Source organism: Diadema setosum, chromosome 21 (assembly GCF_964275005.1).
Source record: "Diadema setosum chromosome 21, eeDiaSeto1, whole genome shotgun sequence".
In the NCBI taxonomy this organism is placed as follows: domain Eukaryota; kingdom Metazoa; phylum Echinodermata; class Echinoidea; order Diadematoida; family Diadematidae; genus Diadema; species Diadema setosum.
In genome coordinates this window covers 24,749,269-24,762,984 of record NC_092705.1, presented here as the reverse complement: position 1 = coordinate 24,762,984, position 13,716 = coordinate 24,749,269, and the positions used below count along the sequence as shown (strand labels likewise).

The 13,716-nt window shown below is 39.5% G+C and overlaps 1 protein-coding gene across 1 annotated transcript in view; it reads right to left on the bottom strand.

Moving 5' to 3' along the window:
• Positions 1-13,716, bottom strand: part of LOC140244429 (unconventional myosin-XVI-like) — a 197,202-nt gene that overhangs the window by 77,405 nt on the left and 106,081 nt on the right. Inside the window, exon 25 of the mRNA XM_072324068.1 lies at positions 8,625-8,721. Within this exon, the coding sequence (XP_072180169.1) occupies positions 8,625-8,721 (97 nt within the window). The remainder of the gene's footprint in view (positions 1-8,624; positions 8,722-13,716) is intronic.

Here is a 13,716-nt window from a genome sequence, read left to right as displayed (position 1 = left end):
TTAAGGATAAAGTTTTGATGCTGTAATGTAAAACTAACCATCATATGTATACTGTAAAATGAGGAATGTTCATATGCATTTTAATTTCACTAATTTCACGAGAGCCAAGATTCACAAAATTAAATTGCCTGTGAAAGTTCTTGTCTACACTATATGCATTGAATGTAAGAGGCAACTCGTAAAAATTTCACGCCATGAAAAAGGCCGCTGACTCCCAATTTGCAAAAATTTCATGCCGTAAAAATATTGTGTTTTACAGTACTATCTAGGCATATGTGTATCATCATTCCCTTTTCCTTTGCTGGACTACATGAGTGAGAATACAAGTGGGAATGCATATCAGTTAACAATTTCATGGAAACTAAGGTAACATTTTTAAAGAATTTGTCTTTGCATGAGGAACATTTGCAAAAAGGTAGCAAAAGTCCTTGTTCCACCAACAATGTTTACTTTTTTATTAGTGCATACCCTTCTTCAACTCACAGTTTACATTCATTTGCAAATTCCTTCTTCCAGCGGTTTACAAATACACAGTGCTTGTTTGCCCAAGGTTTTTGTGCTGCTTTTCCCCCCTGGATTACATGCATTCCAACATGGGCTCTTCTGGAAGCGTAAGTAAACACAACTTCTGGGCAGGCTGTCCGCAGAGATTTGCATCAAAAATCCAAGGGAAGCTCCACACATGCACACTTATTGATTGACACACGGCCTGGTGTGTACAGTAGGGACATTATTGTGGCATCTCATTTTGGCTGTGCATACTGTACAGCTCCCTGGGTAATATTCCTACGTTACCATCTACTCAAGATACACTTTCATCTGGCTGCCTCACACAGAGCTGACACATAGATTGCTTCATCTTTTTTTATCTCTGTCTGTCTGTCTGTCTGTCTGTCTGTCTGTCTGTCTGTCTGTCTGTCTCTCTCTCTCTCTCTCAGAATAGGACATGTTTGGTTACTCATGTTAAAGGGATGGTATAGTTTTGGTTGAGATGGGGGTTAAGATTTCAAACATTTTTTGTGAGACACAATGAGAAACCTCATATGAAATATGAAAGAGCATACAATTCTAAGAGAAGTTCAAAGTTTCTTGGATGGAAATTGGTTTTAAGATAGTTGAGACATTGTTTACAAGTACACAAATATACCTGTTGGCGTATGCATATGGGTTTTGACAATTGGCTATGAATGATCAATTCTAAGTTGGTAATATTCATGCTATTGTAAAAAATGAATGTTACACATATTTTGCTGGAAATGTGTTAATGTCTGGTAACGATTCTCATATTTTTCTTGCCAATGTCCCACCACACTATGCATATCACCTGCAGACCAAGAGACACGTACTGCTTGGAGCATCTGACTTATTTCTGCCTTTGCAAGAGTTGTATTTGCATACCATACTAATAATCAGTACAATGCGGCCCACATGCTGGTCATATCCTTCAAATCACAACCCTCGAAATCTACACCAAAAAGACAGAAAGAAAAAAAAAACACCAAACGAACGAGTGTCTCACTCATGGCACTACCTAAACTCTCAAATGGACAAAGAAATGCAATTACGCATTCAATGCACTTTTTTCGGCCTTTCACATGATCATACCAGCCTACCTGTCTACTCTTAATGAAACTCAAGACTCCTGCCCAAACTCCACCGTCGAATCCCAGTTGGGAATCAAAGGTGCTTCCCCTTAATTGTCCTCTAAAGTGATTTCTCCCTACCATGTCTGGACGTCTATTAAACACATTTTGCCAGGATGAGTCACTGGGCATCCCACCTTTCGACAAAAAAAAAATTGCGCGAGATTTGTCAGTGGAGCCGCAGAGGAGGGGAGGGAGTCTCCGATGACAAGGAGGGGCGTAAACATTGGTGTTACAGTTAGTCATTTCTTCACCCAACTGTTGGAACAAGGTTTTATTAGAAAAATGGATAGTTGCTATTGGTCACAGTTGGTCAGCTGTGGGCATACGATGGTCAATATTTGATGACCTCAGTACTTAGATTATTCATCTTAAGTCAAAAAAAGGGAAAGAAACATGATATCATGTTTTTCTGCAAGAAATATTCTATACCAGGGCTCCTTTAAAGCATGCCCAACACACACAGCCCATTAATGCACTATTTTTTTCCCAATAAACACAGTTGTGTCATTCACATCAATCAATGACATTGCATTGATTTTGTAAATAGCTTGCTGTGTAAACTTGCATGTGCATGCAGTTGTGTTTGTATGCATGCATGCTTTTGTGTGCATATCAGTGTTAATAGTGCACCTGTGTAATGTACATGTTTGCATGTGGAAGGCTGATGGCAGGGCTGCCAACTCTCACGCATTGAGCGTGAGACTCACACATTTTGGTCCTTTCTTACTCTAAAACTTTATTTCATTTGCATGCATTTCTATTGATCTCACTCATTTTGACTCCTAAATTATAGCATTGGCCTATGGGAGTCTCACTCTCAACTACACGTGTAACTGTCATCATCTCAGGGCTGCCAACACTGGAGTGTTGGCAGCCCTGTGATGGTTTTAATGAGCCTGTCTCTACTACTTAATAAAAATGATTCAAAGTGGCATATTTCTATCGTAGAGAAGTAAATGGGCAACCTGACACACCATAGAAGCAACAGTCATCACATATCAAGATAATTTACAGGTACCCATTGAGCCGTGTGCACCAAGGCGAATTGTAACACTCTAGTGATACAGGAGCTTTTTTTTTTTTTTAGCTGCGTCGTCCAATAGTATTGCATCTCCAGTTTTGATGCGAAGTAGATGCAAAACTTTGATACCTGAAGAGGTTCATCCGATTGGTATATCTATATTTGTAGCAAATTTCATTAATTCACAATCAAAGTTTGACCTGCCGTTGCCCTATCTATGGCGAGTCAGCACCAGTCCCAAGAAGCCTGCAGAAAACAGTAGGCAAAAGCTCATGAAAGTAAAATAAAACTTTGATTATGAATTCATGAAATTCCCTTCTAATATCTGCACAATTTCCACAACATGCACGCATCTCTCCAACACAGCTTGATAGAGAAAAGTTCACTCTGACTCCAACATCTCAACTTTTCTACAAGAATTCAATTTTTTTTTGGTCGCTTACCACTCGGCTTCTTGCCTTTCTCTCCTTTCACCATTTTGCCACCGATCCCATGGGGACAAAAATCGGATTCCTGGAAATGTTCAAAGCCTATTGCTGCATAGGCAGTATCTTGACCTCTGTGAATCATTCCACTATAAAGTCCAAGTCAAGTTCCCATGACATAGAGGTAGGAGAACTGCAATCCAAAGAGGGGGAATATTCCTTTTAATAATCAAAGATCCATTGTGGAGCTAACAGTATTCAAAGTCAAAGGCACTGCACCGGCTCAGTCGGCAGCGAGATGGAATTGGACCTGTGAGTCTATAAATGCAGCATTGTTATGATGAAGAAGTGCTGCTCTGCAGGTCTGTTTCAGTGGGGATGAGCAAGCCTAATCTGATGCGGTGTTCAGCTGCGGACGTCATGACAACCGCAGACACGACAAAAGAGGAGAATCCCCGTCCATCTCTTGCGCGAGAGTGTGCAATTGTGCATGTACACTGCATGTCCGCGAGACGGATCAATATTTGATTCCGACGATGGAAGCGGTAGTGTCCTTGAGGGAGCACCGCATCAGTGTGTCATCCAAGCATGCGTCTGGTAGGCTCACAAATGCACCTGCGGTAAAAAGTGAGCAACCCCCATCCCCCCTCTCCTGGATTCTCTCGCCGTTTCCTGTTCTCATTCCTTCCGCGACTGTTCTCAATTTCTCGCTTCCATCGAGTTTCCCCCTCCTCCTTCTCCTCCTCACCCCCCCCCCCCCCTGCCCAGCACGCCGCCACCACTGTGGTAACTAAACCTCATTCCCCATTGTCGCTAATCATCTCTTGGCCATCCCCCGACCGGAATCAATCACCGCGGCGACGCTCCCGCCTCTCGCTCTTCCCAGAGTCGGATGCCTCTCTTCCTCCACAAATCACCCTAGATGCCGCCGGTCACTTCTCATCATAATTACTCTCCACTCATCGTCCACCAGACTCAAACTATAACTCTGTACTGTCTGAAGGTCACGGATGCTATCATCCTTTCCCAGTGGATTATGACCAAATTAAATTCTAGTATCGAACCTGCCCGTCCCTTCTCAAACATTTAATTGAAGCCTTAGACTTGTTTTGGAGCTGCCGTCAGACACAAACCACATGCTCAAGAAACACACGGAGCATGCCAAGAGGAGAGGAGAATAGGGAAGACAATCACGCGAAATCGATTTCTCTAACTGCTTTGGGGCAAAATGGTGTGCCTCGCAGAGTATTCATATGGAGATGAAAGAGAGTGGGATGGGGGGGGGGGGGAAGACCAGGAGTTAAGGATGTGTAGGGAGAGGGCTAATGGAAGAAGACCTATTATGATGAATAGATTCCAGCTTAGCCGCCACATAGAGGACACAGTGCACCTGGCTGGCACAATGAGTTTAATGTTGAGATGAGGAGAAGAAAGATCAAGAGACAGACAGGCTGAAAATATGGAGAGAGACAGAGATGGGGGGGGGGGGAGAGCAAGAAAATCAGGTGGGTAGGGATGGGGGGGGGGTAATAAAGACAAACCATTACCAAACACAAGACAAAACAGAAGCTTGCTGTGCTGCCACTTGTCAAAATTGTCTGCCTGGCTAGCAAAATGATTTAGTTGAGTTGAGAAGAGAGAAAAGGGGGGGGGGGGGCAGATATATGAGAGTGGAAGAGTGGTGGAAAGTGATGATGAGGAACCACCACCACCACCACCAAAAAAAAAAAAATAGATCTTCTTGATCATCCCCTAATTAGCCTCCAGCGGGAATGGTGCACACACTTGGCACATCCCTAATGACCCGTATTGTCATGCCTCTTTTTTATAGGCAGATGCCACAACCAGGGGCAGTACTCACTTTCTACTGGTATCACACCACAGACAGTCGAACATTTATTCCCACAGAATATCAGCCCCTGATGGGCTCTGGTACAACAGCAAACGTTAATCATTGATCACCTAAGTGGCTCCATGCCAGACGAATAGGAACGCACAACAGCTAGCTCTCCCACAGTACAACCTTGATTGTTTATTCATGGTTCATTACCTCTCGGAGCGTTTAATGCAGCCAGGGAAAGGAGAATGTCATTAAAAGCCATTACTGCGGCTCATTTCATGATGTTCTATAATTCTACTGTTTTTCACTTTGTACCATGTCTCTAAAAAACAAACATCACAAAAACAAAACAAAACAAAACACAGTAGTAATGGCAGGTAATGACCTTGTGTACTTAAGGCATCTCAACTACTTCTGAAGGGAAAAACCGTGGTTTCATTTTTCAGAAGCACCAGGAAAAATCTGTTTCCTTTTCATTTTGATTACCTGTTATTTCATTGTCAGATGAAGGATAACATCATATGAAATGTGGAATACAGTTCAAACAAATATAACCTCCACATCAGGAAGATAATGTAATGCCAAAAACACAGATGAACACTTTAGATGACTGCTAAACACTCCCCTCCCCCACCATCACCAATAATCATTTTCAATATATATACAGATTTCAAAGTTGGTGTTAACTTGGCATAAACAATTGTTCACATTTTTTGTTTCTTTGGTATCATCTGCCAACAAAAATCCAGAATACATGGAATGAGTGCAAACAACAACAACGATGATGACAACAACAACAACAACGAATCACATATGATATTTATAGAATCCAGTGCCCAAAGATACTTAACTCGGTGAGGACGGTTTGATTTCGCTACAACACAAATTTCCCACAGACCCTTGCCCGAGTATAATCGGGACTCGTCCTCAATGGGTTAAAATCCCATCCAGATCATAATCGGGTATTATTTATGGAAATTGAAATCGTGCTGATAACTTTGAAGGGTGTAATGCTGCGGCTCTCATGTCAGCAGACACAAAGTTACATCAATGTCAAAACTTGTTGCCAATTCAGAGAGCAGCATTCATATGATGAAAAGCAAGCCAAAAGCACAACCGAAGTTAAGGTGTGATTTCCCAAAGCATGTCAAATTGATTCTGTATAAATTTCCCAAAGCAGAGTTCTCAACAAACAACCAGCATCATAGCACCGTGTGTGTACCTCATGATATTCACAATTTTACGCTATACCAAGCTAAAAATTAAAGTGCATACCCAGATCAGTTTCATCATTTGATCATAAAAAATATTGATGTCATGCACTAGCTTCCATACTAAAAGCTATTCTTATCGCCTCCGTCCTTTGCAGGAAGTTGTCCTATTCCCTTCTGAACTGAAACTAAAATCATGGCTGCAATACCTGTTATTCATTGCATCTTGAAACAGTTGAATATTAACAGACATTCATCCATAATCAGCTCTTATAAACAGGAATTGTGCAGCTTTTGTTTCATGTTTCAGTTGGGATGACATTACAATTTTGTCTGTACGATCCTTATCACACTCTTGCTTTGCTGGCATGCATTGCGACAGCATCAATTAACATAACACACTGCACATGTAGTCTTTATTTCTGTGAGGCAGGATACTTCATGTAATCTCTGAATCCCAATAAAAGATTCTGTCCATTAACTGATAATCCTAAGATTGGGAAGTTCCAGACTGTTGTTATTACCATCACCTGAAAGTTGGCAATTTCTACTGACAATCTTATTCCAAGGTAATACTTCTTCACTAAACAGATTTTGATTATGTTATGGCTGACACTTTTTTTCCCCCAATGTTTGAGTATTTATAACTGCAAAATCTGCTGAAAATGTAATAAGTGTGAGATAAGAATTACTCTTTTATGCGACCATAAAAGGTGGGACATTTCCACTGCAGTGGTGAGGAAAAAGGAAATGGTTGAATTACGGGATCAGGTACACAAAACTTATCGCTGATATCAAGGAAATCGCATCTGATGTTCAAAACCGCCGCGCATCCTGTTGAATTTGTGGTGTGTTCCACAACACACCTTCCACACGTACAGCATATCTAATGCAAGAGTGCAGCTGACAAGCATACAAGGTAATGCATACCAAACAGGTATGATACTTAAAACGCTTTTTTGGCCTTGCTGTAAGGAAGTTCGTTGATATGATGTAAGCTCGATGTAATTTGCAATCCAGCCCTAAATTTAAACACGTACACCTTGTGGTCATACCAGACTGGAGTTTTAAGAGGTATAAACTAGAAGTAGAGCACAAAAAAAAAAAAAAAATCACTATTCACAATAATAATATTATTGTGAATAATGGAGATGATTGTAATTGTCATTACTTTCATTAAACTTTGTTCTCATTATTACAACAATCATAATCACTACCATTGCCATCATCATCATCATCATACTTTTTATTATCACTGCTATCAGTATGACTGCTCCCTATTATCATATCACCAGTAATAGTAGTTGTAGTAGTAGTAGTAGTAGTAGCAGTAGTAGTAGTAGTAGTAGTAGTAGCAGCTAGAGTATAGCAAGTGGCATTAAACATCTCTTTTTCTCCTCTTTATATGTTCATATATAAATAAAAAATAATAAATAAATAGAAAAAATGAGATGAAACCCAGAAGTAGCACCAGAAATATTGTTTGCATCCCCCCACCTTTACGAAATTCCTGGATCCCTCCTGAGAAGGAAATCAAATATCATTGTCCTGTGGAACAGAAACACTTTTAATAAACAGATTCTCCACTTCAAACTGCAATTTCATCGGCTTACACATGTTGTCTGCCAAACATCTCATTAAAAACAGGAAAGACTGCTTCTACTGACACATTCTACTACTTTGCCATTATAGCCTTGAGGGAGGGGCTATGGGGAAATTTGAAGATGGAGGGGGATGAAAAAAAAAAAGTAGAAATACACTGTAATATAGATTTTTTTCTTTATTCAACAGCATCAAGCTGACAAGCAAAATGAGAAAGAGAGAGAGAGTGAGAAAGAGAAAAAAAAAAGGTTATCTTCTAAAAGTGGTAGTTTGACATTTCAAAATGTAAAGACAATTTTTTCCCCTCCATGTCCCTCTCCAATTCATATGAGAAGTGTGTACACAAGAAAGGTTGCAAAAACAAGTGCTAAATTTCAGCCAGCCCATCAGAGCACCCACCCACGCATGAGGGAAAACGCAGATGAAAACACAAATACACTACAAACATACACCAATGATAAAGACACATTCACACACAGACACACATACAGTTTGCCAACACTTACTCTCCAAATTTTTATCAAACTCACTTTTACATCAGACATAATGCAGCCAAGTACTCCACTATCATTACCACAACAATTGCTATAACAACTACTATAACAGTAACAGCAGCAGCAGCAGCAACTAGAACCACGACAAACAAAAAACAACCACCACCATCATCACCATGACCACTACAATAACAGCATCAGAGTCAATAACAATTATAATACCTGTACGACAATGTGTGGAAGCTATAAAAATACAGCTTGGTTCGTGGATTAATTTTTCCATTTGTCTCTCATCCAGGCTCAAGACTGATAGGATTGAGAAATGAAAAGACAAACGAACAAACAAACAAACAAACAGGCAGCACTGACAGCAAAACAATCTTACCTTTCTGACAAAGGAGGAGCTTTCTGTCGATCCTCGAGCTGAGCTCGGCGAGTTTCTCCACGTGCCAGTAGTGGAAGAAGATCTTGGTCTTACCCACCTACGGGATGGCAAGAAAGTCGAGAGCAGATATAGGGCAAAAATGATCTGGATGGTAATATTCCATGAGATTCCAGCTGCCAGAACCAAAAGTAATCCACAAGCACAAAATGATGAGTTTATTCTGTGTTAATCAGTACAGATGCAAGTAACTTGCAAAGCAGAACAGGTGTGAGAAACATGAATAGCTTTTGAGTGTTTCTTTGATCGAAAGGATTACACTAGTTCAATGTCTGTACAGTAAATATACTGGGTGTACGATGTCTCACAGCTTAAGACTTTACACTCCTTCCGAGGCTGGTAAATGAGGAATGAAGGGAAATTATTGATCACATTTGCAGGCACATCCTCATATTGAGGTCACTTGGGGTCAGCCACGAACAAGGTCAGTGGGGGGAAATGGCTTCACTGGCTGGTGCCTTGATCAGGTGAAATAGAATCCCCCAAATCTGCCGAATCCGGACGCGATCACACCTCAATGTTATCGGCACCTCCCTGAGGTGTTGCCAATGTGCAGGTCGGCCACATCACATTAATGCTCGACAAGACAAACTCATACTCTTGATCATTAACAAGGGTATGTGTTTACTTTGGAAAATACAAGGCACCACACAGACATGCAGTAATTTCCTCTTTCAAATAATAACTAATTAGTTCTTGTTTTGATAGCACGGCGCACATGCGATTCCTTGTCATTGTCGCGTCAGTGTTTGCGCTTCACTGTCTCATGAGTGTTACCATGGCAAACCAGTTTGGGGGGGGGGGGCCTCTTGTGACCACGCCCACTCGATCAACTGCCTCACGAACATGTGGAAAACCAATTACAGTGTGGCTCCGCAGAGCCCCGTGCGACATGAACTATTCAAAATCTGATATGAAAAACAGATCAATCCTCCTTATGACTTGACTGTGCTCTTCAACTTGTTCACTCTTTGGTATATGAAGATGCTCTGGAGTGTCTCACCTTCTCATAGAGGAAAAAAAAGGAGCTCATGTATCTAACACTAACAAAACATGTAGTGTGGCAAGCAGGAAGATGGATAAAAATAATTCATACCTCAAATCGTGGATACGCATTTGTGTGCAGTGACAGTGATGTCAAAGTTCTTGCAAGTGATGCAGTGAAGATCATTCAGAATCACAATCATATCAACATGACTGAGACGATTATTGAGAATTGCAAAATTATACAAGCTGGCAGAGGTCATTTCTTTTCTCTTTTAAAGTAAGGAAAATCTCATCTCTTGCATATTCATCAGTATGGTATCTTTGAACCTTAGTCATTGACTCTGAATTCAATATCTCATTTAGAGTAGCAATAATTTCATCTCTAAAACAGGCTCTCCCGTACATATTTTTTCTCACTTTAGCCTAATGTTATAGCACAAGAACCTCTGCATATTTTTTTATCACAATGTAACCTTGTTTATAGCACAAGAACCCACAAATAAAAAAGCAAATCATGCCTCTCAGGAGACGATTATCTCAAAAGAGAGGGCAGGGCAATACACCCAATGCACGAGGTGCTGAACAGTATTTGGTTGACCCACTGAAGTGGACATTTTTGCAGGAAGGAAGGTATACTACATGAAGTACCAACTCGCTTTTTTTTCTTGTCACTTCCTAGTTCCCGTTTCTACCAAAGGGAACAGTTTGGCGTCGGAAGGGAAATGGAGTATTGAGTAAACACTTGGGGTAAGAGGGAAGGAAAGCAGGACAATCTATAGGAAGGCAGAGAAAGAGATTGAGAGATATGTAGGTACGTAGGTAGATTGATGGGTAGGCAGATAGATAGATAGATAGACGGATGGATATTAGACAGATAGATGGACGGATGGATAGATAGATGGAGCCATATACTAGTATATATAGACAGATAGGTGGATATATAGATAGACAGACAATTAGATACACTATTGTAGGTAGGTAGATAGGTAGATATATAGAAAGATGAATAAATAGATAGATATATACGGAGGTAGATAGGTAGATAGATAGATAGACAGAGATAGACAGACAGACATGCAGATAGATAGATAGATAGATAGATAGATAGATAGATAGATAGATGAATAGATAAATAGATAGATAGATAGATAGATAGATATATAGATAGATAGATAGATAAGTAGACTGATGGGTAGATAGATATCCATAAATAGATAGATAGAAAGAAGCATAGAGAGGGGGAGATTGAGAGAGATAGAAAGAGAGATAAACAAAAGAGACAGAGACAGACAGATACCTAGAAAGAGAGTGAGAGAGTGAGATATAGATATATGTAGATAAACACAAAGATAAAGAGATGAATAGCTAAATAGAGATAGAAATAGAGAAAGAAAGAGATAGAAGTGAGAGAAGGATAGATAGATACAAAGAGACAGCAATATATAAATAAATGCAGGGAGGATGAGAGGGAGAGAGAAAGGGAAAGGGAGAAATAGAAAAATACATAGAGAGAGAGAAGGAGAGATTGATAGAAAAGATGATAAAATTGAGAGAGAGCAAAAAGAAAACAGAAAACATATGGACCAAGAGAGAGAAAAAGAGCAGATATGACAGGCGAGTAGGGCTATATATTATTTCTACCAATGATTAAGGAGGCAAAGAGTCATCGCTGGAGTGCATATATCATGCCTTCAAGCTATTATATGTCACTCTTTATTGCTCATGATATCAATAGAAGTGCAATGTAGACATTCTATGTTCATCAAGTAAGCTCATTGTGTATTTGCTATTTGTTGGACGTTAAACTGAAAGACATCAATGAAAAAAGATGGAGTGAATTTCATTTACGAGTGTGATATTCTGTTGAAATGGTAACTGTTTTTGGACCAAACTGTTTTTTTTTTTAATTTGTAACCATATAAATTAAAAATAGTGTCATTTAAGGCAGTGCTGACTCTAGCAGATGTCTGTAATGACTATAACACTTTGTCCTAACTTAATAAATGGAGAGAATGGTCATAAGTTAAAATATGACTTTACCCAAACATATCATCTCTGAGAGAAAAGAATGTCAACTGAGAACCAGAAGGGCACTATAAGATTTGAGTGTAAATAAAAAAAAAAATTAAACAATCAATTTCAATATAGTAAAAAGTTTATTTAATCAAAAGTGGGAATATCTATAAGCATTGTTACAAATATTTGGTAAAATAGCACCCTTGTGGTATTAATTTTTAACCCATTCCATGCTGAATTCTGAAATGCCCATAGAATTACCAGGTTCCCATATGGGAATGGGTTAACATTTCACTGAAAATGAAAATACTGTTCGACCTTGATTATCCGGCCTCCTTTTATCCGGAAATCTCTATTATCCGGATGCGTTCATGCAGTGAAGGACTTTTTCTTTTTCCATCCAAAATTTGAGAAAAAACAGTGACTTTCATGGATCTATTTCACTAATTTCATAAGATGTGCATGATAGGTTTCTCAATATCTAATGAGGTAAAATATGTATGATTTTCACATAAAGATATACTTTATTTTTGTGAAGAATTAAGGGATGACAATTTTGCGCAGACTAGCATAGATTACACCACCTTTGCGGGGTATGCTACCTGCCTAGCTGCCAGTACACTGGGACGGCAGCTTGGATGGCAGCTATATACATTAACATTGTGTCTCCCATATCCGGCCATTTCGCTTATCTGGATGAGCGCCGGTCCCGACAGGGCTAGATAATCAAAGTCGAACTGTAGTTCAAAATTAACACCATAATGCAGAAGAGACCAAGCTCTACAACATGATACCAATACCCCAAACTCTCCAAAAGTGTGATACAGTCCTTCTGGTTCTCAGCCGGCAAGAAGGGTACATAATTATCTTTATCAGTATGAGTAAAAGGAGACAGAATGAAAGGCAAATAGGAAACTTTGACAGATTGAATATGTCTTACAGGAAAAAAAGAAATTTTCACAGAAAAAAAGGTAACAGTGATATTTATCTGTTACTAGACTACCCTATGCTTATTATGTACATATGATGACATGATTATTTCTATTATCGCAGCTTTGAAATGATCATGACAAGTTCAGATGAATTTTGTCATGGCTACTACTAAAACACTGATCAATTCAGTGCTTATCTTCATGTACATTGATGTAGGGCAATTTTTCAAACAGTTGCAAAAACAGTTCAGATAAACTTTAACATCATAGTATGATCTCTATGTAGGGTAATCTCGGGCAATATTAACAGATTAATCTGACCAGAAAGAGAAGATAGTATTTCTAGCTGTGTCTCTCCTTTTATAAGATACCTCTTGAAATCTGTGAGTCCTATGACATAAAGGTGAAGACAGCACACCTCTGTAGCAAGCAAGGAAGCAAGTCCAAAGACATAGCAATACATAATCTCTTGTGCTCCTCTTTAATCTGTCTGTTAGCTCAGTGAGGCAGAAAGAAAGAAAAAAAGAACTTAATGTGGGAAAAATAACAGGAAGCATGGACAGATACAGGATGATTAAAAAAAAAATTACCCTCACATTGGGACGATGTATGCATCACATAATGCATGGAAACTATGCAGTCATTATCAAAGTGATGCATTATTTACTTGTAATAAACTCAACACAATGAAAACACACACAATGGCATACACACAGTACTTACTCAGCAAGCATTCAAACTTCTGCCCAAAGTGAAAGTTGTACACTAACTTCCCGAAACACTAGAGAAAAAGAAAGCTGGTGGACATGTGTGAAGCAGTCTAGCAATTGAAGAGCAAGATTGTTGATGGATTCTAATCGTCGCTTTGTCCAGACAATAAATAATGAGTATGAGTCTGTATCAGCAGACACGCAAAACAAAACAAGAGTGGCGGTTGCCAGTAATAATCACTGTTCCGCTTCCCACTTCCCTCTTTCTGTCTGTCTCTCTCTCTCTCTCTTTTCACCCCCTTTTGGTGTCCCTATATATCTATCTATCTATCTATCTACCCTGTTATCTATCTATCTATCTATCTATTGATCTACCTAACCATATATTCA